At 41.8% G+C, this 27,450-nt stretch overlaps 1 protein-coding gene across 1 annotated transcript in view; it reads right to left on the reverse strand.

The window, feature by feature from the left end:
- The window catches only part of SLC6A7 (solute carrier family 6 member 7), a 145,629-nt gene that overhangs the window by 36,345 nt on the left and 81,834 nt on the right, over positions 1–27,450 (reverse strand). Inside the window, exons 9-10 of the mRNA XM_063447898.1 lie at positions 14,748–14,860; positions 14,528–14,659 (exon numbers count right to left, since the gene is read on the reverse strand). Coding sequence (XP_063303968.1) covers positions 14,528–14,659; positions 14,748–14,860 — 245 coding nt within the window. The remainder of the gene's footprint in view (positions 1–14,527; positions 14,660–14,747; positions 14,861–27,450) is intronic.

Here is a 27,450-nt window from a genome sequence, read left to right on the forward strand (position 1 = left end):
ACAAAACTATCCTCACCATATGTTCCAGACAATACGTCTACGCTTTTATAACTCCATCTAACTGCACATGGTGTCTCACTAAGGTATATTGCTAAATAATATGTAATTAAGCTAAAAAAAAAACCTCCAAAGATAGTGATATTGCTTTGTTGTTCTGATTTTTCTCTTTGAAAGAAGAGATACAACTTACTACATTGTTGTGATTATTTGTACATGGACCTTACAATTAGTAACTAAAAATACATGTATGTTCATTAGCTGAGCATATAAAACTGTCTCAATATTGTGTGAACAACTTTCGAGATTTTGATTAATACCACTAGTGCACTTTTTTCTCCAACATCTTTGGCACATGTTGTTTGCCAGCATGCACTTCTCCTCGATCAGCTGCTTGTTTTGTTGCTGATAAAATCTCGAAAGAAGAGGAAGGCACTTGCGTAGTGATGAATTGTTGGTAGAAATATATCATTAAAAATATCCCTCCCTATCTTCTAAACCACATGCTGTGGACAATGACCACACCTGTAAGTGCTAGATCGAGTGTACTACCGTCCACATCCTACCTCCTCCACAACTGGAGGAAATAGGCATCACGGCTAATGGGCCAAGCCAATCTTGCTTATTATGCTCCAAGCCCTCAGCGCCCTATCCAAGGGGATTCCACTGAGTTGCTGGGTGAAAGGAGGAGCAACACATATTAGCTCTCTATTTGGCCCTCAAGGGTTGAAAGCTTTCCCAGACCTACTTAAGGAATACTCTCTTCCTCCCAGGGAACGGTTTACCTTCCTTCGCATAAATCACATGCTACAACAACTAAACATACAACAAGAGGATAACCCTCCACTAATGACATTTGGCCTGTGCTGTAAAGAAACGAAAACTTTTGTCCGCATGCTATAATACTTTCAGCGATGCGGATGCTCTGGTCAAACACAAGTACATGACGCAATGGGAAGGCGACTTTGGGACAATCTTCCCCTTCCTCCAGCAGCCTATCCCACTGGGAATCATTTTGTAAAATATTGATGCGATGGTACCTAGTTCCATATCGACTAGCCCAAATATACCCCTTTACCTCCCCGCTGTGTTGGAGATGCAATAAGACCCCGGAAACCATCAACCACATCTTTTGGGATTGCCCCATGTTGGCGAAATTGTGGAAGCAGAGTGACTTCAGTTAAGATCCCCTTTCACCCAGAATGTTTTCTGTTGCACATAGCTCCTGAACGTCACCTATCTCCTCACAAAATAGTTATCACACACTGGCTGCTGGCTACTAAAGTCAGCATTGCGAACCATTGGAAAGACCCCAAGACCCCATCAACACAGGAGGTTCTGCAACGGGTGGAAGGGACAAGTTTAAATGAGGAAATCTCATATAGGTTGAAGGGGAAAACTGAAACCTATCATAAAAACTGGATTAGCTGGACTTCTCAACTACAAAGCATTTTGTAACTTGTAGGGCAGGCACGGAGGGTCCTTTTGAACACGAACTGAAGCCTTGTATCCCGGGTCATGGAGGCTATGTATCTATGTATCTGTATACTTTACAAGAGGCCACACAGGGTACCCCCTCCCCTCCAACATATTAACTCCTTAACTGCCTTGTTGGTTCAAGGTCTGTATACACTGAGCTATCATAAACAAGGGCACATAACCCCCAGTTATAGCCTGCAGTTATATCACCGTCACCTTTTTTTTTTTTTTGTTAGTTATTGTTCTCACTATGTTCCTAAGCATGACAAAATGACTAACGTTCCTTAATGGTTATTGTCCATGTCACAACATGCCAGTTCACTGCTTCTCCTAGGAAGGGACTGGTCCAATTTGTCCGGGCTACAACACCACACCCTGGAATATCATAGGCAACTTCCCGTGTACAACTCAACAGCTGGGTCTTTACCAACGCATTCCTAAGAACATTAAGTGTAAGCAGCTAGAATAGGGAGGGCACAGCTCATGTTCACTACCAACTGTATTTATAAGTGGAATATGTGCCTGGTATGATTAACAAATTTATTTTTCTTTCTGTAAGCATTAGTCCTATTCTATATTTTCTATATAACATGTCTGTCAATGTCGATTAGAATTCTCCTGTACACTGCGCACAGTTTTCATGAAATGTATTGTGTGATTATGTATGTATAATGAACCTATCTTCCCTTCTGTAACATATGTCATGCATTTCTGTATTTCTCCTCTTTTTGAAACATTTAAATAAAAACGATATATTGGAAGAAAAAAAATTACTAAAATTGGTAAATTGTTAAAATATAGTAAAACACATAGGATGCTTTTTCAATGTAAAACTGAAGTTTTATTTTATAAGTAACATTTTCTTGTTACCTATATATGTGCCAGTGGTTGAAAAATATGTTGTAATTGTTTTCCCTACAGCACTCAAAGGGCAGTGTAGTATAATAGTTTATGATTTGACAACCTTGGTTGAAAGGAAGTTAGCGTACCATATGAGAACTAAAAGATACTGTACATATATTGTAGAGGTACATGTATAAGTAGTAAGAGAGGCTACAAGTATGCATTGACGATTTCATTTATAAATTCTAAACCATAATCCCTAGTTATAAATGTATGATTGTGCGATGGATTAATATGATAGAAATGAGCTTGACTGACTTTTCAGGGATTTGTAGTTGAGCTCATGACCACGTTAGTGCCTTATATTATAAAGTCTGAAAAAAACCCAAAACAAGTAATAAAATAAAGCCCTTTAGATTGAAATATTGTCCAGTAATTCTCTGAAGAAATATTACATCTGCTGTCAGGATCAGTCTCAGCAGGAATAAAACAGTGCACATAATAGCAGAGAAGAAAGTCCTTTTTGTCTCAAATAATAAAGAAAATCATCCCTGATTTTCATATTTGACATTTTGTGTTTATTGTGATGTTGAGGGTTTTATACATATGTGTACTTTCTCCTTTTTAATATATAGGAATATTTTTTAAATAGATTTTTTTATAATATTACGTTTGCATAATTCTCTCTTTTTGATTTTAATTGCCTATTAATATAATAATCCACACAGGATATGCAATGCTCAGTAAATTCATTATTATTTGTAGGTGATCATTCTTTCTTTTCCTTGTTTTTTTTCTGGTCTAATGATGAACGGAATAATGCTTTCCTATGGTTACAAGCATTCATATGAATGATTTTATTGATAGCTCCAGCTGGCTACCGGAAATGACGTGCCACAATGTAGCGAGACATAATTTCTGGAAGCACGCGTGTAAGAGCAATGTGTTAGTTATTAGCCAGTATAGAAGCTGATTGGTGAATTTACACAACGCGATCCAGGAAAAGGACTGTAATGGAGCTCCCTGTACCCCTGGCTGGGTACCTCCGCCAAGGACTGCTTCCTAGCTGGAACAGAGGACAAACCACAGCACTTCTGCCCACAGTCGCCGTGCTTGACTCGGGTCCTGGAACCGCTCCCTCCTAGAGCCGAATGGGGAATTCGCTCTAGACACCCCCAGGCACTGGACGACACTCAGTCCTGGGAGCTCTAGTCCTTACAAGGACTTTCCCCATTGAATCCTCCCCACTGGATCAGTGATTAAAGAATAGCCCTTTCCCCTCCCAGTAACCAGACGACACATAGTACAGGGAGTACAAGCTAGAATACGTTTATTGTCAGCCACAACTGGCCTTATATGCAGGTCCCCATACATTGGGCACTCCCTCCTGGACCTGAGAGCAGTGGTGTGTTTTGGATTTGAGCTGCCCTAGGCACAACTAAATTTGGGCACCCCCCAAATCTTAATTTGTCCCCTCCAAATTCGTGCCGAGGCCACTTTTTTGACTGACACAGGCCCTCATTGATACATGCACTGACATACACTCAATTTCAGATACAGAGTCATTGGCACACAAATACTGTTTAACCAACACACACTTTCACTGACAGACACACACTGACAAACCCACTCACTGACAGACACTCACTCTCAGATACACATAAAATGACAGACACACACTCACAGACATACCCATCCTCACTGATTTGACACACTCTGACAGACACACACTTTCACACACTCACAGACACACACTGGCAGCTACACTCACTCACAGACTCACAGAGCATGAGAGAGCAAGAAGAGTGGAGGACAGCGCTTCCTTTCCATCTGGCTAGAATATTAGTAGTTTAAGATGCTGGGGGGTGGAGGGGAGTAAGAAAGACAGCCCCAACACATGAGGCAAACAAGGCATTTGTTTGGGAGCTTGGGGTGGCGTTTTTCGTCACGCCGCCTGAAAGCACCGTCCTAGGCAAATGCCTTGTTTGCCTTGAGGTAAATACATCCCTGCCTGAGAGTAGACTACAGTAAAAACATACACACGATTACATTGGCTCAAGGGTCCAGGCAGGGCCGTCTTTAAGGAGGGGCAAAAGGGGCAGCTGCCCTGGGCCCTGTTACTCCTGGGGGGCCTAAGGCAGCTTCCCCTTGGGCCCCCTGCAGCACCTGAGATAATCAGGGGCCCCGGCCCTTTAATACTGCTCTGGACCGGGCCCCTGTAATATGTGGGTGGCTGACTACATACTCACTGCTAGCCCCCGCACACACTGCCCTGTGAGTCTCTTTGTTTCCCGGGCATGCTGGGAGGAAGTGAGGTCAGATCGCTTCCTCCCAGTAAGAACAGATCACTTCCTCCTCAGTGCCGCTGGGGAGGGGGCACACACCACACTGAGGAGAATGCAAACATTGTGGGGGAGAGGGACTGGGGCAGCTGAATGCAGACTCCTACCAGCCTGGGCAAGCAAGCTCCCGCTGGATCCCATGAAAACCATTCTTCTGTACCCAAAAGGTAAGGAGACAGGAGGGGGGCTAAATATGTTTTATTTGTTTTTAGCAGACATTACAAACACCCATGTGTGGGTGTTTGTAATGAAACACACTGGGGATAACTACATGTTAACCCCTTAAGGACGAGTGACGGACGAGGTCCGTCACTCAGGGGAATGCGTTAATGACGAGTGACGGACCTCATCCGTCACGCGTTAAAATTAACGCCGCGATCGCGCAGTGCCGGCGATCGCAGGGTTAATGCTGTTGCTGGGTCCCCCCGAGTCAGGGGCAGACCAGCAGCAGCAAATCCAGATATCCCAGCCCATGTGATCGCTGTGACAGCCAGTCACAGGGGTCACAATGCTGCTGGGATATCTGATCCGCCTCCCTCCACCTCTTGTGGGTTTGTGAAGTGGAGAGAGACGTATCGGTGCAACATTGTGTCCCAGAAGAAAAGTTAAAGGTTTAAGAAGTTCCCAATCCCTTTCCCCTGTATATAAAAAAAAATAACCCTTTCCCTGCTGTTTGATCACTACTAGCAGTGATCAATATACAGGTCACAGTACTTTACTGTGATATTATTTTTTTTTTTTACTTTCAAGGGTTACGTTTTGGTTTTTTTTTTAACCCTAAGGGGTTACATTTTATTATTTGATTTTATTAGTGTATGATTTAGTTACTTGGGTGGGTGGAATTTAGTGGGAATTAGGGAATAAAAAAAAAAATTGTTATTTAGTTAAAGTTTTGTTAGCTTTGTTAACTGTATTTAACAATGTTCAGGAAGTATAGTGCAGAGGAGGCTTATGCCCTGTTAGCGGCCGACTCAGAGGCGACAGACACTGCCTCAGAGAGTGACGCAGGGGACTATGTGCCAGATACTGCAGGACCATCAGGGGAAATCGCCGATTCCCCTAATGCTGAACATGGCGCAGATGACTGGGTACCCCCTAATAATTTTTCCCCAGACATCCCAGTGTTTACAGCCAATCCTGGCATACAGGCTGACCTGTCTGGCTATAGTGCGCTGGATGTTATGCAGCTGTTCTTGGGGGATGAGATTTTTGGGGAGATAGTCACCCAGACTAATCTCTATGCGGAGCAATATCTGGCACGCAATCCAGACTCTCTTATCTCCAGGAAAGAGAGATGGAACCCAACCAGTGTGCCAGAATTTAAACAATTCTGGGCATTGACCATGTTAATGGGGCTAATTAAAAAGCCTGCAATTAGGATGTATTGGTCCAAACATCCTATTTGCAATACCCCCATTTTTGCCGAGACAATGCCGAGGGAAAGATATGAAGACATACTGCGGTTTATGCACTTTAGTGATAATAGTGATAATAGCAAGTGCCCCCCAAAAGGTGATCCGCAGTATAATCTTCTATATAAAATCCACCCTTTAATTGCCCACTTTAACCATAAATTTGCCACTATATATACCCCCAATAAAAAAATTTCCATTGATGAGTCCCTGATGAAGTTCAAGGGAAGACTGGGATTTAAACAATATATCCCATCCAAAAGATCCCGATATGGGATCAAATTGTATAAGCTGTGTGAAAGTGGCAGTGGCTACGTAAACACCTTCCGTGTATACGAAGGAAGGGATAGCCACCTTGATCCCCAGGTTGCCCAGATATAGTAGGGACAAGTGGGAAAATTATCTGGGACTTAATAATGCCCTTACTTAACTACGGTTATCACTTATACATTGATAACTTTTACAATAGTATCCCACTGTTAAAAATGTTATACTGCTTCGAGACCGTGGCCTGTGGCACTATTCGAAAGACTCGCACAGGTTTCCCAAAGGCTCTGGCAAACAAAAAAAAAAGGATGTTTTCATCTTAACCACCATTCATGGTGAAAACACTCAGAGGGTCGCAGTTCGTGGCAGAGAGGAATGCAAACGAGTGCCAGTCTGCATACGGCAATATAATCGGCATATGGGGGGCGTTGACCTGTCCGATCAACTGATGCAGCCGTATTTGATCATGCGTAAGACAAGGGCATGGTATAAAAAAGTGGGCATATACCTGATGCAGATGGCAATACACAATGCATTTGTCATTTTCAAAAAGGCAAATGCTGGGCTGAATATATCCTTTCTTTCGTTCCAGTTTAACCTCATTACTGGGCTACTTGAGTGCCACACAAGGAGACCATCAGTGGAGCCTAGCAGAAGAATGGAGGCAGGTCACTTCTGCTTTAAGATTCCACCAACCCCTAAAAAACAAAACCCCCAGAAAAGGTGCAGGGTGTGTTACAAGAGGGGCGTAAGAGTTGAGACCAGCTATTACTGCCCCGATTGCCCCTCTCAGCCCGGCCTATGCATTGGCCACTGTTTTACATTTTTTCACACCCAAGCCGAATAAGTAGACCAGTTTTGGGTTGTTATTTTTTTTTTTTAGTTATCTGTCTGATTGGTAACCGAATCTTGGCTTTGTCTCCCGCTTATCCTGTCTTCTCTGATCCTTGACCTCGGCTTGTCCTATCGTTGTTCCATTTCTCTTTACTCCTTTGACCTCGGGTTGTACCTTGACAATTCTCTGCTTGTATAGCCCGGACATTCTAAGGACCGGGTATTACAAGTTTCTCTCTGTGTTCTCTCTCTTTGTGGTCTGTCTGTGTTTTGGTTTCGGAATCCATGACAGCTTTGCCCGGGATGCAGTTTACCCCAACTATTCCCCCTTTTCACAGCAAATAGTATGCACTTGTTCATAATTTGAATTGATGAGCTGCCTATACTTAAAAATATATGTGGCCTTTGAGAGGCAATTTGCAGTCCTGAGCTGCTACAATGAGACTTGAGTCCAGCATCCACTTTTGAAAAATATGGAAGTGGTGTTTCTCCAATGTGCCCCTTCAACATCCACATAACCCGGAGAAAGGTACACATTGGGTTATCGTTGCACTAACATGACATAGCTGAGCAACATATTAGGTGTTACACTGCCTTAGCACACATAAGGATAGCAAAATATACAGTAACATCTCCAAGTGTGTGTCAAAAAGGCAGAAACAATGCTAATTGCAACTAGACTTGGTACAAACCAACAAAAAAAATATCCTACACTAAGGTTTAGAATATACCTTTTTGAAATACCCTGGGGTATCTACTTTAAGAAATGGTAGGCCTTTGTGGGGTAGTTTGAATTTAAAGCCTGCTAAGATGCTTGGAAATTGCACATAGACCAGCGTCAAAATTCAAAGTTCGGTAAAAACCGATATGACTTGGTCTTCAATGTGCCCCTTCAACATCCACATAACTGAAAAAGGTACACATGGGGTTATTGTATCACTAAGATGACATAGCTGAGCAACATGGTAAATGTTATACTGCCGTAGCACACATAAGTATAGCAAAATATACAGTAACATCTCCAAGTGTGTGTCAAAAAGGCAGAAACAATGCTAATTGCAACTAGACTTGGTACAAACTAACAAAAAAATTATCCTACACTAAGGTTTAGAATATACCTTTTGAAATACCCTGGGGTATCTACTTTAAGAAATGGTAGGCCTTTGTGGGATAGTTTGAATTTAAAACCTCATAAGATGCTTGTAAATTGCACATTGTTCAACATTTACAGCTTTCCCAGGGGAAGTAGTACTGCTCGCTACCTTCCGGCCTGGACTTATCACTGGTTGCCCACTTTGGACTGCAGTCGGATCTCACGTAGGATCGCTATCTATAGCGTCTGGACAAGTATTCGTCATTTGTGACAATGTCTGCGGGACGAGACACTCATGTGGCGGACGGCTTCACCCGACCATGGAGAGACCCCAGTGATTGGTTGCCTCACCCTCCGGGGTCTCGAGTACTGGCATGATTAAATTCGGTGCAAACTGCCATACGGAGCGGTTCTCCAGCTGGCTGCCGGACCCTCAGCAAGGCGAGGGACGTGTTTTCCAGGCTTGGTCTCCTTCGGGGCGTACGCATCCTGTTTACCTCCAGGATACTTTGGGCTTTGCTTTGGACCGAATTCCTGGGAGTGTCGTTTCGCCTGGCCACACCACTTCGGAGAAGTCCTCCGTGCTTTCCCCCTTTTGCTGGAGTTTGCCATGGGAAAGCAATCTGCGACTCCCTGTCTCTTCATGTCCTGTGTGGGATCCACAGGGGTAGCCTGCCATGACTGGTGTCTGGAGAGATGTTTGGGTCCCTATGGCTGTCCCCATTGTCTGGCTGAGTTGCCCTCTCAGGGTAGGATCGTATGGGGCCATTCACGTCCTATGTCAGCTATAGGACGACTTGTGTGCGTTTCTCAAGATTCTGGCATTGGTAGGGATCTCTTGGTCTGCAGTCTACCAAGAGCAGTATACCTTACGGGAACCCTATCTCTCGCTATTCCTCAAGTCTAGTGGTATCGTGTGTTCTGTATTTCCTTGAGGAATGACCTGATGACAAGGACTTACCTTGCGCCAGTTTTTCCGCTTACGGTTTTCCCCAGTACATCTTGTATTTCATGGCGTTCTGACGTCATGGTATCGGCGTAGTGTCTTCTTCCTTCTTGCCGTTCAGTACATCGATTTCTGCTCCGTACATATTTCATTTCTATTCATCCTCTGTGTTGTACCCCAATTCTCCAGATAGGCCACGGCTCTGTTGACAGGTTGTACACGACCATGTAGATCCAGGTTCTGGTTCTTTCATCCGTCTACTCATGGACAGCTGTTGATTTCTGCGTACGGCCGTTTTGAACTGTTTCTGCGTCTTTGCTCACCCGTTGGATTTGGTGGATCCTCTCATTGGCTGACCTGGAGAGTTCCTCTGGGACACTTTTGGTTCGGGGTGCTGTCACCTCAGCAACTTTGGAAGCCGTTGGGTCCCTTCTGCATTTTCTCTACACCGCTGCTTGGTTTAGGGAATGGGTTTTTCCATTCTCCTTTTATTTCAGTCCTCTATGTCATATTGCTTCTGGTTCTACTATTTGGGCGTTAAAATTGCAAATATGAAGCCTCCTGTCCTGCCATAAAATTAGGGATTATTCTAGCCTCGGTGAGGGAATAATCTAAATTTTATTAAAGACAGGAGGCGAATATTTCCCCCCCTTTTCTTACGTTCCCTCCCTGGATTTGGGTCTTATAATTAATTGGGGATATTGTTATGTTTTGTGAACGCATTGTTTTACATAATAAAGGTTATTTCTATTATTCGGTGATGATTGTCTGTGTGCATTTTTATTCATCATGTTTGTGTTGTAATTATGTTTCGTCAATGCCTTTTAGTTTAGGTACATACTAGATACTAGGTCTTCATAAGATCTGTAGACTTTGTTTATTCATCAGGTATTATGATGTGCAAGTGATATTGTGTGGATATGACATCTTGCCTTGACAGTTTACTTTCACGATGTTTTCCTTTTTCTTGCAGTGTAATCTATTTTCTCTCTGGGCTTGAAGATTATTTCTCTGGATGTGTCTGCTACAAGGTGGATTCGTTGGTTTCCTTGCTCTCCTGCTCGACCTCATCAAAGAAAGAGGAAGTGGAAGAGCCTGCTTAGGGGTTTTATACTACTGTTGATTTGTTCTGATTGGTTGTTTTGAAAAGTTATGTTAACTGTTTCTTTGCTGCTGGAGGTTTCAGTAAAGAAGGTAAAGCAAATATTCGCCTCCTGTCTTTAATAAAATTTAGATTATTCCCTCACCGAGGCTAGAATAATCCCTAATCCCTACTTACAAAATCACGACTGTGTGATGGGTAAATCAGATAGAATTCACTGACTTGTCTGGGATGGTTAGTAGCGCTCATGGCTACTGTGACGAAATGCCTTTTGTCCTATGTCCAGTACTCTATCTTGGGCTCCCCTATCGTACCACTTCCTCTGGTCCTCCTGGGCCGTCTGCAGGTTCTCCCGAACAGATTCGGTGAGAGCCCGCAGACGGTCCCGGAACTCCAGAACATACTGGACGATAGGGACTCCCCCCTCATCTGTATTGCCCTCCCAGTGTTCCCGTACGAGCTCCAGTGGGCCCCGAACTTTTCTCCCGAACAGGAGTTCGAAGGGGGAAAACCCAGTGGAGGTCTGGGGCACCTCACGGTAGGCAAACAGAAGGTGGGGAAGGAATTTTTTCCCAATTCTTGTGGGACTCTGTAAAGGTTTTTAGCATCTGTTTTAGAGTGCCATTGAAACGTTCACAGAGCCCGTTAGTCTGGGGATGATACGGGGCGCTGAACAGGGGTTTTACTCCACAGCTCTGCCACAATTGTTGTGTCAGGGTAGCCGTGAACTGAGTTCCCCGATCGGATAGGATCTCCTGTGGGAAACCTACCCGGGTGAATATCTGAACAAGGGCCTCTGCCACGGTCTCTGCCTCTATGTTGGTGAGGGCGACTGCCTCCGGGTATCTAGTGGCGTAGTCGACTACCGTTAGTATGAACTTTTTGCCCGACTGGCTGGGTCGGCTGAGGGGTCCTATTAAATCCACCGCTACTCGGTGAAAGGGCTGTTCTATAATGGGCAATGGGGGAAGTTTGGCCTTCCGAAGGTCTCCCCTTTTCCCTACCCTTTGAAAGACGTTGCACGTCCTGCAATAATACTTGAGGTCCTGGGTGACCCTGGGCCAGAAGAATGTTTGGGTTAACCTGTCCCTTGTCTTTTTGACCCCTAGATGTCCTGCTAGGGGAATGTCATGACTGAGTTTTAACAACTCAGCCCGGAATTTACGTGGTACAATTAACTGTCTTTTGATGACCTGGGTGGCCCCCTGTCCCACCCCCCCCCGGTCACTCTATACAGCAACCCCTTATACCATTCAAACTTTTCGTGCGGGTTGTTCCCTGGGGTAGCGGCCACTGCCTTCCTATATCCCTCTAATGTGGGGTCGGTACGCTGCTCTTGTTCAAACCCCTGGGGGGTATCCCAAAAAGGAAAGGGGGGATCGGGTAAGGGGGGTATTTCAACTCTTACCTGGTTTTCCTCAGAGTGCAGCGGTGCTTCCAGTCTGGCTTGAGCTCGGGTGGTAACCGGGTATGCCTCGGCAGGGGTGTCTCGGGCTAGTTGAGAGGTTAAGCATCCCACATCATTCCCCAACAAAACCTCGGCGGGTAGTTCTTGCATAATCCCAACCTCCAGCTGTTTGGACCCTGAACCCCAATCGACAAGGATATTAGCGGTGGGCAGTTTGTGGATAGCGCCCCCAGCCACCCTCACAGCGACTGTGCGTCCGGTGCGAGCTTGCGCTCTGATCGTGTGAGGTTGCACCACAGTAGCCCCAGAGTCTCTCAGCGCCCGGGCCCCCATGCCATCTACGGTAATCCATTGGCGGTGGTGGTCCCGGTTGTCACCCCCAGCTTGCACTGGGTTGACCTCGTGTAACACACTCCACTGTTCTTCTTGGTTAGGGACATGGTTTGTGCTTTCTTGTTGCACACAATGAGCAGCTGTCCTGGGTTGTTGTGGGGGTTGCCTTTCCAAGCTTCCCCGGTTTAAGCGAGGGCACTGATTCTTATAATGTCCCGGTTGCTTGCAATAATGGCACACTGCAGGGGGTCGAGATGTGTTTGCTGGGTTCGGTGAGGAGTTACTCATGGAGGGTCTAGGAGGGGTAGGGGTTGTTGGAGCCGTGTAATTAGGCTTAAAAGGTGGTCTGCTCGCCCCTTGCTCCTTCCTCCTGTTATCCTGATACTCGTCCGCTAGCCTGGCGGCTTCCTCCACAGTTTTTGGTTTTCTATCTTTAACCCAGTCTTTTATGTCCTCTGCAGTGTGATTAAAAAATTGCTCCAGTAACATTAGTTGCAAAGCATCCTCCAGGGTGGTTGCTTGGCAGCCCTTCATCCAATTACGGGCCGCCCGGTGTAGCCGAAAAGCCCATTCTGTATGGGAATCTCTCCCAGTCTTCCTCAGATCTCTAAACTTTTTCCGGTATGCCTCCGGAGTTACAGCATATCTGGCCAAAACAAAATGTCTTTTACCTTTTCATAATTATGTATGTCCCCCTCAGGTACTGCTCGCAGCGCCTCAGCTGCTCTACCTGACAATTTACTGCTAATGACTGCAGCCCATTTTGTGGAGTCTAATCCCTCCAGTGCACATTGACGTTCAAAGTCTTGTAAGTAACTGTCAATTTCCATCTCATTGTCATTAAAAGATTTAAAAGCTGCATAATTTACCTTCTTTGGTAGTTCCCCAGTACTTCCCGGGGAGTGTAGTAAATCTCCCTGTGACGGTCTGTCCCGGTACTCTCGCTCTTTTTGCGATTGTCTGGCTTGTGCCATGACCTGCAGAACCGCCTCTGCAGTTGGGTTGGGTCCCAATAGACTGATCATCCATCGGATGTCCTTTTGCATCACGGTTTCTTCCTCTTGATCCATCTCTGTATTACTGGTATTATCGCTCTGTATTAATTCTGCAATTAACGTGGCTTTTGTCTTGTTACTTGCCACTCTGCCTCGAGCTTCCAGTAAGTCCTTTAGTGTGGTTCTTTTAAGTAGCTGGTACTGCTGAGCCATTCATTCCCTTGCTTGGTTTGAAATGTCCATTCGGGATTCGAATCCCTCCGCTTGCCACCAGTGTAACGGAACCGCTGGCACCCCGACCGGGTACCCTCCGCTGACCGATGCTCCTAGTGCTTTCCGAGGTCTCCAAGCACTCTGCCTGACACCATAACCACTGCAGACCCCACGAACCGCCGCAGCTTGGTTGGGGTCTCTCCGACTCCACCCACTCTGGACCCAAGACCAGGGTCCAGCTTCCAGTAGGTGGACCTCTCCGAATTCCAGAGAACAGGAACAGGAACAAGCTCTTAGCAGAGCTCAGCGATTATACCCTGGGGAGTATAGTGATTATAGCAATCCCCAGAGTGTTGTTCTCCAATCCCCCAAACATGAGCCGAAACTTCATGAAGGTACAAGATGATCTGAGGTGCTAGCACACCCAGTCTGGCTTTTATTACAGTTGTTGCAAATACAGGACCGCCCACAGGGAGGGATAAAACAACCAATCATATCACAGTTACATCCCACATATCCCCTCCCCTTATCCTGAGAGGAAACTCAATTATACATACAATTAAAACATACTATTTACCCAACTATTATAACTCTAAAACCATACATCCAATCTCTATAGAAATACATATTCACAATCAATCCATTCAGGGGAACAACATATTAAAAAATGGTGGGAATCAGACCAGTGGTTCAAAAGTTAAGGGAAAGTCCTTTGTTACCAAATGAAGCATGGCTTTTCTTCCCAAAACAGTTCCACAGAGTCTCTATCCTGGAGATAATTGGGAAGTAATCCAATTATCTCCAAGGACAGAGGTAAAACTCCATTAGCCACATGGCAGACAAAGGACAATAAAAGACGTAAAAATACATACTGTTACATTTATCACATAGAACCTACACATTTACAATTTACCTAACACATAATAGCATACATAATATTGAAGACAGCCTGAATGCAATCTGCTACACAGTCTTAAAGGGACATTGTTCCTAAAAATCAAAATATGTCCACGGATGTTTTTTAAAGGGCCAGCAGCAGCACCATACAAATCCAATAGGCCCAAATGTTGCACCTGAAAGGCCAAATCTCCCAGGGACCATAGTCAACAGGTAAGAGGCTGGCAATCAGGCTCCTCCAACAGCCAGGGGTAAAGGGCAGCTTGTCACCAATAAACCCAGTGACAAAAGGCATTTTGTCTAAGGCTACTCTAGTGCCTTAGATTGAAAAATTGTCCAGGAATTCTCAGAGGAAATATAACTTACATCTGTTGTCAGGATCAGTCCCAGCAGGAATAAAACAGTGCACGTAATAGCAGAGAAGAAAGCCTTTTTTGGTCTCAGATAATAAGGAAATTCATCAGTGATGGCAGTCACAATGGTCTCCATGAATGCAAACTGCATGAGGGGTGGGAAAAAAAATCACATGAATGAATACATTGCATTTAAACTGGATTTTAGAAAAATGTTATCAATAAACCCTTACCTGGCTGTCCAATCCGAGTGTCAGAAGCATGAAGAAGAAAAGAAAGGACCAGAAAGGGGACAGTGGCAGCATTGTCATGGCCTGTGGATACACAACAAAAGCCAATCCAGGACCTGGAAGGTACAAAAGGTGCAGAAGGTATTACAGCAAAAATATTATATCTAATTAGATGAAAACGTAAAGCTCCCGTTGTGAGAGATACAATCATCGGCAATAATTATAGAAATAAATATTTTCCGTCTATGAGCCCCATTTAGAATGTATACCAATTTCTGCACCTTTCTTACATTGCTCTGCCTTTTCTGTGATATTATTCACCATATTATCAGTGCTATTATGAAGTACTTGAAGCTAATTATACTAATTTGATCTGATAAAGAGGTAATTGCATTCTAAAAAATAATGAGTTGTTAGTGCACTTAGTCCACCTGATGATTAAAGAGGTATAGCAGGTAAACATTACATGCATGCAAAACAGAGACAAACTTGGAATATGCAATACATAAATGTGTGAAAGTAGAATACAATAAATATATCTTTGTAAATGTACTCTACCTCCTGCTTACTCTTTTAATTCATTTATTGAATGACTTACCACCTTATAGACAACAAATGGCAGAATATTCCTGCCGCAGATGTGCTTACATTTTTCACTATTAAAGCAAGTAGTGTGGGTTTATAAGCGTGCAGTCACACAATGTAAATGTAGTTTTGACCCATGGAAATTAGTCTTTTAAACACTGTACATGTGTTTGCGGGACACCACACATGTGTGCGCACATCATATTGTTGGCACCTTAGCTGAGTAGGTGTCAAATTTGTTTGTTTATTAGTTTATAAAGTCAAGCATTACGAAGACAAAGAGAACTCACAAGAAACTGCAATAGCATTGTGTATTGAACAATTGGACAGTATATTAAGTGAACTAGATACGAACTGCACATCCATCTTCTAGAGCAACACAGATGCAAAAGCGATTAAAACAACATCCTGTTGGGGGCGGAGCTAGCGAGCAACCCAAGCAGACGTGCGAGCACTGAGCTCCGGGAGAAATACACTCACAAACGACAAAATCGGCGGTTCAGAAAAGCCCAATCACTGCCAACACTGATCAGAACACAATGGGACGCAAATCCAAACAGCTCCATAACGAGGCGCTGCCGCCTTCTCAAAATATCGGCGATTTATTCCGAGCAACGCCGCGGCCGCGGCCTACCAAGATGGCGCCCGCGCGGGAAGCCTCTAAAAACTCCTCGGAAGACAGTATGGAGGAGGCCGTTGAGGCAGCGACAAAGAGAAGGAGCACTAGAAGGGAGAGCACTCCACCTCCTGACCAAATGCCGGCAAGCAAAGCAGACATCCTCCATCTGCTCAAAGAGCTCAAAGCTCAATCGGCAGCAGATGTGGCCCTAATCAGAGAAGATCTGGGCACAATGACAGCCCGCATACAGGCCGTGGAGGTAAATGAAGCTGCTACAGCAGCCAAAATTGAAACCCTACAAAGGTAAATGGCCCAAATGAAGAAGACCAGCACTATACTGGAAAATAAAGTGGCGGCACTGGAAGACGCTAAGCGCCAGCGAAACCTCAGAATAAGGGGGATACCTGAAGCTGTGCAAGACCCTGAGACCACACACTACTTACGTAGAGTACTAGCCTCCCTGCTACCACAAGCGAAAGCAAAATCTGTCTTACTGGAGTTTCAATTTCGCATATCTAAACCACCTAGAGCCCCAGCTGATGTCCCACGAGACCTACTCATCCGCTTTCAGTCTCTCCGAGGCAAGCTACTGGTACAAGAAGCCGCCCGAGAAGCTAACACGTATGAGTTTGAAGGTTCTGAGCTATCGTTCTATAATGACCTCTCCAGGGCAACGGTCACTTGGCGACACTCCATGAAAGAAGTCACCCAAGTACTGAGAACCAAGGGGATACAATACAGATGGGGACCAGGGTGCAGGCTCTCTGTCAGCATTGAAGTCAAAAGAATACACATCACCCAAGCAAGTGACTCTGTAGCATTTTTGCAAAACCTGGGGATATCCCTGGAAGCCACTACAGGCACTACCTCTGCAGCAAAGACACCAGTGACCTCAACCAGGATATGGGACGTCAAGATAATCCAACCCTTCTTCCCTAGAACGAGCGGTCCCATAGGCACTCCTCAGCCGACAACCTGAACACCGCAAGTACCTTATACCCTGGACTGCATGTAACAAAGGACTATTCCTTAGGCTATTACATTGTTCTATGTCTGACTCCACCTTTGAAATTCTGCTCCAGCGGGCCCACCGCCCGATAGACCACCTACGAACTGCAGTACCATGTACCTCCCAGATCGCTCATACCCCCCCAAAAGGAAGCTATCCCTAACAAGCAATGCTATCTTATCTTACTAATACCATGCAACCACGTGTTAGAAAGTTTATGCATACCTATTTGTATATCATTATACCTATGCTCTACCGAGATTGTTATGTTTACCTGTTACCTATGATTTTATATGCAATGGCTGCATTTAAAAAGTAGCAAAACTATGTGAGATGACAACCGTATAAAATGCTATGCTACAATAAAAATTATAAATTATAAAAAAACAACATCCTGTTTTGCACAACTTTTTCTGTAACAGAAAAAGAAAAAGAGAGGTGCAACAGGCAGATTTAACAAAGATCAGTGCTTTGGCCCCCGCCCCGATCCACCTCCTTGGTAACTTTATCAGAACTTACGATTGCTAGCCAATCCAATGCATTCCCTATGTGAAAGCATGGGATTGGCTGAAAATAGCAAGGAGGTGGGATGGGGGTGGGGCAAAACACAGGCCAATTAGCACCTCCACATATATACTCACCAGAACAACTACATTAAGCTGTACTTGTTCTGGTGGCTATAGTGTCCCTTTAACTTGCTTTAGAAGGTGTTATCTCCTGCTCTGTAAATTGAACTCTAATCACACACTGCAGGATCTAGCAGGATGTTAGCAGAGCATGAGATAAGACATTTTAAATTAAACATACTGTTCAATTAAGAAAGTTTAAATATTAGATCTCTCTCTACAGGAAGTAGACTGGCAAAGAATTTAGTAGTAAGACTGTAGGGGCATGATCTATACACCAAAACCAAAAATGTTTTATCTCATGGAACATTTCAAAGTAAGTCCCATGAAAGTTCTCAGAACGGCTCTGCCTCTAGTCACACCTCTAAAATGAAAATGTCCCTTTTTGTCCATTTGAAATGTTGGCCCGTATATGGGAGCGTCCTTATATGTGACAATGGGTAGGGTACCATATGTCACTGGTACACTGACTGATCTAAATAATGTCAATTTGAAATGTTGAGACATACAGTTGCAATAAAAAGTATGTGAACCCTTTGAAATGATATGGATTTCTGCACAAATTGGTCATAAAATGTGATCTGATCGTCATCTAAGTCACAACAATAGACAATCACAGTCTGCTTAAATTAATAACACACAAAGAATGAAATCTTGCCATGTTTTTATTGAACACACCATGTAAACATTCACAGTGCAGGTGGAAAAAGTATGTGAACCCTTGGATTTAATAACTGGTTGAACCTCCTTTGGCAGCAATAACTTCAACCAAACGGTTCCTGTAGTTGCAGATCAGACGTGCACAACGGTCATGAGTAATTCTTGACCATTCCTCTTTACAGAACTGTGTCATTGTCCTGTTGCAACACCCATCTTCTGTTGAGCTTCAGCTGGTAGACAGATGGCCTTAAGTTCTCCTGCAAAATGTCGTGATAAACTTGGGAATTAATTTTTCCTTCGATGATAGCAATCCATCCAGGCCCTGATGCAGCAAAGCAGACCCAAACCATGATGCTCCCACCACCATACTTCACAGTTGGGATGAGGTTTTGATGTTGGTGTGCTGTGCCTCTTTTTCGCCACACATAGTGTTGTGTGTTTCTTCCAAACAACTCAACTTTGGTTTCATCGGTCCACAGAATATTTTGCCAGTACTGCTGTGGAACATCCAGGTGCTCTTGTGCAAACTGTAAACGTGCAGCAATGTTTTGTTTGGACAGCAGTGGCTTCCTCTGTGGTATCCTCCCATGAAATCCATTCTTGTTTAGTGTTTTACGTATTGTAGATTCGCTAACAGGGATGTTAGCATTTGCCAGTGACTTTTGTAAGTCTTTAGCTGACACTCTAGGATTCTTCTTCACCTCATTGAGCAGTAAGCTCTGTGCTCTTGGAGTCGTCTTTACAGGACGGCCACTCCTAGGGACAGTAGCAGCAGTTCTGAATTTTCTACATTTATAGACAATTTGTCTTACCGTGGACTGATGAACAGCAAGGCTTTTGGATATACTTTTATAACCCTTTCCAGCTTTATGCAAGTCAACAATTCTTAATCATAGGTCTTCTGAGAGCTCTTTTGTGCAGGGCATTATTCACATCAGGCAATGCTTCTGGTGAAAAGCAAACCCAGAACTGGTTTGTGTTTTTTATAGGGCAGGGCAGCTGTAACCAACACCTCCAATCTCATCTCATTGATTGGACTCCAGTTGGCTGACATCTCACTCCAATTAGCTCTTGGAGATGTCATTAGTCTAGGGGTTCACATATTTTTTCCACCTGCACTGTGAATGTTTACATGGTGTGTTCAATAAAAACATGGCAACATTTCATTCTTTGTGTGTTATTAGTTTAAGCAGACTGTGATTGTCTATTGTTGTGACTTAGATGATGATCAGATCACATTTTATGACCAATTTGTGCAGAAATCATTCCAAAGGGTTCACATACTTTTTCTTGCAACGGTATGTTGTGACGGCCTTAAAAATGGTGAGGGTACGTACGTCACTGGCACACTTAATGGTCTATATAATAATATTTTTTTATTAATGAGATTAATCTAATATAAGCATGTTATAGATTTGGGTGGCTCCTGATCTGCAATCACTTTATAGATATTTAATTTTGGATCTGATAATGCCTTTCTAGTTACTCATCTTGCATTCTGTGTCCATGCACTTCTTGTATTTCTGCTCTATTATTGCCAATGGTCTGACGTTCCAGCATAGATGTAAAGCGGCCTAAAGAAGATTGTTGCCTTAACAAAAACAAAAATTGCTTGTGCTCTAGCCTGGGAATACCAGAATTCATTATCCCAATAACTCGCCTTTTTTGCTCCTATTAAAATTATTAAATTAAATACATAAGCGGCAGCGGAGGAGGATCAGGCTTGGGGTGGAACACAGGTAAGGTTTAGCTTTTTTATTTTATTTTCAAATTTGAGGGTGAACAGAATGGGAAAGGTTGCTCTAACTAAAACCAATGTTTTCTTAAAACACTGTTTTTTGGTTGGAGTAACCCTTCACGGGTGACTTATTTCTGTTGTGTATTGAATTGATTAAATTGTATTAAAGGAACAGTCCAAACACCATAACCACTACATTGTGTTTTCATGGTTATAAAGCCAGGAGTACCCCGGCACCCCACATTGTAATTAGATAAACTGTTTTAGAATGGTTAGACCTGGGATCTTCCAAGCGCCACTTCCCACTTCCCAACAGCTGCCAGGATAGTCGGAAGCTCATTCTTAGAAACATTATTTATTAGCTCTCCCACTTTAAGAGCAGGGCCAGCTTATTGGCTGAAAGTGTCAGTTGATCACTGTCACTTGATGAGCTGTGCCCCATACCACTGGACTTTGCTTAGATGGGAAGCTTCTAGCTCTCCAGCAGGCTGTAGTGGGGAGGGTGAGGCCCCAGCAAACTGCAAGTAAGTCTAAAATGATTTGACTACTTACATTTGGATGCAACAGGACACCCTTGCTATAGTGATGATGCTTGGAGTGTTTAAACACACACTAGAAAATTTTCGATATGTGTTTAATTAATCTAATACTATTTTTAAGTGTTTAACGTGTTTCTCTAAGAAATTTTGAAAGTAGATTATGATTGCCGCAACCTGTAAAGATTTCTTCAGTTCTAAGTTAGCAGATGACTATTTTTTTATTTCTCTGCATATAAAAGTGGGAAGAGTCACTGCTCCTCAGAAAGAGTGTGGAAGTGCATAGTTAGTGGCTCAAGTGATTGCTCCACACAGTAGAGTTCACAAACATTGTTGTCTATCAACTTCAAACGCCGGGAGATAAACTACTTATCTTATAGATCTCTTCTGGGCAAGATCAGATGCAGAATGCTTTTGGAGACAATTCTTGGTCAGGGCAGGGTCTGTTAGTATCTGCAGATAGTCTATCAAATATGCAAATATAGGAATATTTAATACACAAATCTTTTAATTTAACTTAGTTCATTTTTTTAGCATTAATAACTAAATTGGGATATCTGGGGTGTCAGGGAGGGGTAACACCTCTAAAGGTGGAACATCCATACTCCCAGGAGCCGAAACGCGCGTTGAGCGTTAACCGACAATTTTGTCCTACTCAGGATAACTACTTAGCTTACGAGCGTTATTTTCATTATGTCCTACTTAGGAAAATTATTTAACTTATGAGCAATTTTCTTTGGTCCTACCTAGGATAGCTAGTCAGCTTTGTGCTCTACCTAGGAAAAGTTCTGAGCATTTAGCTTTGTGTCTTACTCAAGAAAACTATTTAACGTAAGAGTAGTTTTCTTTTGTCCTACTTAGGATAGATAGTCAGCTGTATGTTCTATCTATTCTTTGACCTCCCTACTCATAATAGAACTTCATGGAAGCATGCACATTTCAAGCACTGGCATCTTATTATCATAAGGAGAAGGGCCAGACAAGTCAGGGTTACAAAAACTATGTGCAGCACTGACTGTTTGAAGATCATACATTCCTACTAATTCTCTAAAAACTGGTCTCTCCAGAAGCTGTGTCCATCTACAATATGTAATGAATGCTGCTGCCAGGCTGATCTTTCATCCCTTTTCTCCTATTGCTCCTCTCATACCTCACCCTCTGTCAATCTTTCCTGTATCCTTTAGGTGTTAATTTAAAATACTAACCCTACCTACAAAGCTCTAAACATACGTAGCCCCATGTTACATTTCTTCACTGAGTCATATGTATGACCCTTCTAGGTCTCTACGCTCTCCCAGTGACCACCTCCTGTCCGCTCCTCGCACCCTCACAGCAACTCACGCTTGCATGACTTTGGGCTCCTTTTCTTTGGAACAGCCTGCCTACCCCCATCTCTACTAGTCTTCAATCATTAAAGAAATCCCTCATAACCCATCTATTTAGGAATGCTTATAACCTAACCTTCTATATCACTAATATGTCTCGGACTCTCTTCTAAAGAGTCAAACTCAACTATCAACTCCAGTTATGTTACTTTCCAGCCTTGTTTGTTTATTGTCCTTCTTGATGACCACCCTATTGACTCCTTATACTTCACTCCTCAAGACTGTAAGCTTGTCTGAGCAGGGTCCTCATCTATCTATTGTTCCTGTATCATTTTGTAATTGTCTCTGTTATTTTAAATTTCCCCCTTCCATAATATTATAAAGTGCTGCAGAATAAGTTGGCGCTGTATAAATACTAATAATAATACTAATAATAATAATAATAATATTGGGGCCCTCCACAAGCAGTCAGCAATACTGATTTGATTGAAAGCTTTGTAGAATTGAAGGCATTACATTGCCTGCATTTTGCATATCAGAATGATCCATCCTCTGTGTAAAAGAAGACCTCCATTAATGCATCTAGAACAGTAAAGAACTGACTGCACAAAACACAGAGCTTGTAGCTGAGCACCTAAGTAGATGATACACAGGTGTATGCAGACAAGAATGACTATAAGCTGTTCTATGACACGCCTTGAAAACCCTCAGCAAACAAATTTGGGGATTTAGTTGCACCATATGGCCATATCGTGTTTAGCCCACCACAAAGCCGCAGTAATTGCCCTTCAGTAATTAATGAGTAATCAGTGAGGCCATTTACAAGATGCCCCAGGTTGCAGTCAATTACTCTATGTTTGCTCCACTAGATGAAAATGAAGTAAAGAAAGACATCAACCAATTGATCACTCACTTGGAGCAAGGATTATTGCCAAAGTCACAATGCAGCTTCTGCAAGGAATGTGGGACCATTGACATGATTTTTGTTGCACCTCAGCTACAGAAATGCCAAAAGTAGAATCGTGAACTTTTCAGGACTTTGTGTGCACCTCATAACAGGTTCATACTAATGGTACATCAATTTCATGATGGTATGATGGCTCGTGTTCTGGATGGTGGTGAAACATCAGAGGACTGACCAGTCACCAATGACTTCAAACAAGGAAGTGTTTTTAGCATCCACTCTGTCCAGCATGGTATTATCTGCCACTCTGATTGATGCCTTTCAAGTCGGCCTGAAGTACAGAACTGATGGGAAATGATTCAACCTGAGGCAGCTGTGTGCTATCACCAATGTGAAGGAATCGGTATTCCGAGGATTTCTCTTGGCCAATGATTGTGCTCTGAATGTTTGTACAGAGTCAGAAATAAAAGACAGTATGAAAATGTTTTTCATTTGCATACAACTTTGTTCTCACTATTAATATTAAAGCCTGGTGTAATTCACAAGTTAGCTCCCTAGACTCCATACTTAGATCCATCTATAACTTTAAATAGACAGAAATTTCAAGAAGTGGACCTCATTATGTTCCTGAGCACTGCAGTACCCTTTCCCAAATAGTGTCAATTGATGCTGGCAGAATTACTAAAGCCAGCATTGTCGTCAGCTGATTATTCTTCAATGTCTGAGAATATGGAGAGATCAACAAAGCTGAAGGTCTACCAAGCAGTGGTGCTTCCAATTCTATGGTATGCTTGTGAGACATGGACTGAATATGGACATCATAAACAGTGCCAATACATATCTACCCATCATGTGACAGGGCCTTCAATGCCCAAAATGGACTGATGAGACGCCTTTGGACTCACACATACCAGTTTTTTTAAATGAGATGTCAAGACATTCATAGAAAATGATGGGCAAATCACTATATAATGAATTACTATTTAATCACTAAATAATCAATTACAAAAAAATTACCGATTTCATTTTTTACTAATTGTTTCTCTTTAACACTTACAAAGGTTTGTAACACATTAAAGCTAATAAGATTGTACTGTGGATTTAAACATTAACTTTGGTTAACTAAAAACTTAATTAATACCAAAGTTGTGAAGGTGAAAAACCCTTCTAGTTCAGCTATATTCTGTACTCTCCTTTTTATGATAATTATTTTCAAATGTTTTTAAATATAACACATATCTTATAGCTATAAAACTCCTGAGGGATTTTTATATTATTTTCAGTTAGAAGACATATGATAGGCTGTCATATAAAAATTATATAATATTCGGTATATATCAAGTACTCTGCATTCACCATGATGCTAATCTGATTTGGTTTGTTAAACTACTAGCAACGTTTTATAAAATGCAGAGAAAAATTACACTGGGGGTAGCTATTTAACACCAGTATGATTTCTTAGCCAGATAACAAAATTAACTAGGATTTAAAAACTAGGGTTTAAAAAAAACAAACAAAAAAAACCAGGATTCGGCCATGATAGTGCTGCTTTAATATGACAAAACAGATAAAAACGAGCAAATAGCTACTTATCAGTATTTGTCAGGAAACTGGTGGCAATTTTAAAAATGCATCTTCATAAACATGTCATTTAGATTCCAATTCATGAAAATGAATTACAGTTTTGTGGCTGTACCTCCTCTTTTTTTTCACTTAAATTATTTTGGTTTGTAATTTTCAGTTTGATTATCAATTAATTAAATCCTACTGCTTTATAAGCCATTATTACGCCCGAATGCTCTTTACCTTTCCACCTATTTTCTCTTAATTTTCTACAACCCCCCTTTATTTGATTTGTTCCATTTTCCATTAATTTATATAATGTAATCTAAAAAAAACATTTTAAAGTAATGTCAGTAATGCTGCAGTGAATAACTGTGTATTTTTCAATTTCTACATTCTTTACCTCTATTGACACAATTTGCTTTTGTAAAATATAATGAAAGTCCTTGAGGGGAAATTAATATTTATTTTAGTAATTAACTATTTGTTCATCTCTAATTAATTTAAATCAGAAAACTATATAAATGGTACATAAAGCAGACTAGGGTCATTGAATGAGTTCCAATCCTCATTTGGATTAAACAATTGAGACACATTTCTTAGGAAACCTCATTAGAACTACAACCACTCACAGTTAGAAAAAAGTAACCCTGATTTGCATTCTTATTTTCTTTTAAATTTTATTTGTATTGTGTTGGCATATAAAGTTACAATGCCTTTCTCAGCAATTGTTTATTTTCAAAAGAGCCCATAAGTTTGTTGTTGATGATTTTCAAGAGAAGATGTAAATTCGGCTGCTGTTTTGCCATAACTCTGGCACGGTAATATATATATGAAATACTTTTTTTTAATTCATATTTATTTTCATTTATGTTTTGACTCTGGTATGGCGTACATATTTTTGTATTACTATTTTTATCTATGTTTTTCTTGACTCCAAATATAAATGTGATATATTCACTAAATAGTTATTTGAGTAAATGTTTACGTATGTTATATTATGTTCAATGTGACAACACTGTATCTCTTTGGGAAACATTTAGAGGGACACTGTACTTAACATAATAATGGCATGTCTATGGATTGGTTATAATGTCTGCAGCCCCCAGGCAGAGTCCCTCCATGAAGTGTTAAATTGTTTTAGAGCAATTTAACACTAAATACGGGCCTCGGGCCACCCACAGTCTGGCCCCTTCTGGAGGTGTGGCAAAGGCAGAAATTACACACTTCTTTGTAGTCATATCATTTATACTGTTAGTTAGAGCTCTGATAGGCTAAAATCAGTCTGCTGACACTCTCAACCAATCACAGCTGCCCATTGCTGCTCAGACTAATAATTCCTCATTAGCCAAAGCAGCATAGAGGGAAAGAGGTACTGTGAACTCTCATTTAACATCAAAACATAAAACATTGAAAACCGTTTAATGCTGAATGAAATTATGGAACTTGGGAAGTCCATACACTACAACAATTTTAATGAGAGGAAGCAGATAGAGTGCCTACATTGTCCCTTTAATTACACACTGATCAGCACAAACAAGGAAGTTAGTGCTGGGAAAAAAGAGGTGGGTCAGTTTAGGTGTAAAAAACAAGTGCTAGAGCTAAAAAAAAGAAAACAATTTAACCCCTTGAAGGACCAAACTTCTGGAATAAAAGGGAATCATGACATGTCACACATGTCATGTGTCCTTAAGGGGTTAAGCAGTAAGAGAACATAATTTTAAAAGGCAACAGACGGTTATAAAATAGTGAGCGTAGGCTGGGATAACTGACTGTCTGACCCAAGATTCATTACGATGTCTGTCAGAAAGGAGGAGTGGGAAAGGTAGCAAATGATTTGTTCAAAATATGTGTGTATATGACTTAAAAAAATAAAGCAATGGTATATTTATAAAATAAAAATATATTGCCTTTTTAATGACCATTTTCCTTTAACATCTGACCACTTTTCTATTATCATTATAATTAATTAGCTTTGCGTCTGCTGGACTGCATTGCAAGTTTTACTTCAAAACAGCTTGTTCTTGTAAGGAAAATTTTTAATTAAAAACAAAAGTAAGGTATTACTTGCCAGAACAGTGTTAATAAGGCCAAGTAAAAACCCCAAATAATTAGAGCAAAAACAGTGGAATTAAATGAAAGGAAATGCAGAGACTGCCAAAAATGTTAATCCCAGCAGCATCAGACATTCGGAGAAAGGAACCATCTGGCATGTTGAATGTGTACGGTGACAGGCATAATGTGTGGGATGTGGACCTTAACAGAATTAAAAGGAAATACCATCAGTTCATTAAAGATATCACTGATAAGTGTAAAAATCTTCAAAAAATACCATAACCAATTAAACAATTCCAGTCATTTTCTTTACTGGTTTAATACTGGCTGATAGAGTATTAAAATTAAGAAGTCTAATATAAAATCTTTTGCATTTATGTTAAATTATGTTACTGGTTGTTAGTTTTGCATCTGCACAAAAACAAAAGTGTTGAAAGGAAGACCAATCAAGATGACAATGTGACCCAGTGTATAAAGTTTACATGGGCTATTGATGCTTCGACTCTAAGGTGGTCTAAAGGAAACATTGACTCTGTCTGTAGTATATTCTTATATTGAGTTAGATTAGAATAAGTAAATCTGGATAATGTTTCATAATATATTTTTTGGTCATGGGTTAGTTACATGCATTGATAAGAGGGAGTGCAGTGTTTGCGTGTGTGTTTGTTGGTATTATGCGTCTATAATAAGTTAGCATATATCAAAATCTAGCTATTATATATCTAAAAGCTGCAATAAAATATTATATAATCAGGATAGTCAGATGGTTTATACAATGAATAAATAGCTGGCACCAGTAGAGATCAGAATTCATAGGCACATAATTTGACTGAGCAAACCACCATTATATGGTACTACATGGTACAAAATATTCCACAGCCTATACAGAATGTACTATACACTGTTCCTACATTTCTACATGTTTCAGTTTTGTTACCAGCTTTAGCATCATGCCTTTTTTTCTGTCACCGGTGATGTGTTTTTTGTGTGGCACTCTTGTGGGCCTCATGGAGCTGCATGTGGACTGCATCTCACAGCTTGAGAATCACACTTTGAGCTCACAGTAATAAGAACGAGATAGATGGC

Source organism: Pelobates fuscus, chromosome 3 (assembly GCF_036172605.1).
Source record: "Pelobates fuscus isolate aPelFus1 chromosome 3, aPelFus1.pri, whole genome shotgun sequence".
Classification (NCBI taxonomy): domain Eukaryota; kingdom Metazoa; phylum Chordata; class Amphibia; order Anura; family Pelobatidae; genus Pelobates; species Pelobates fuscus.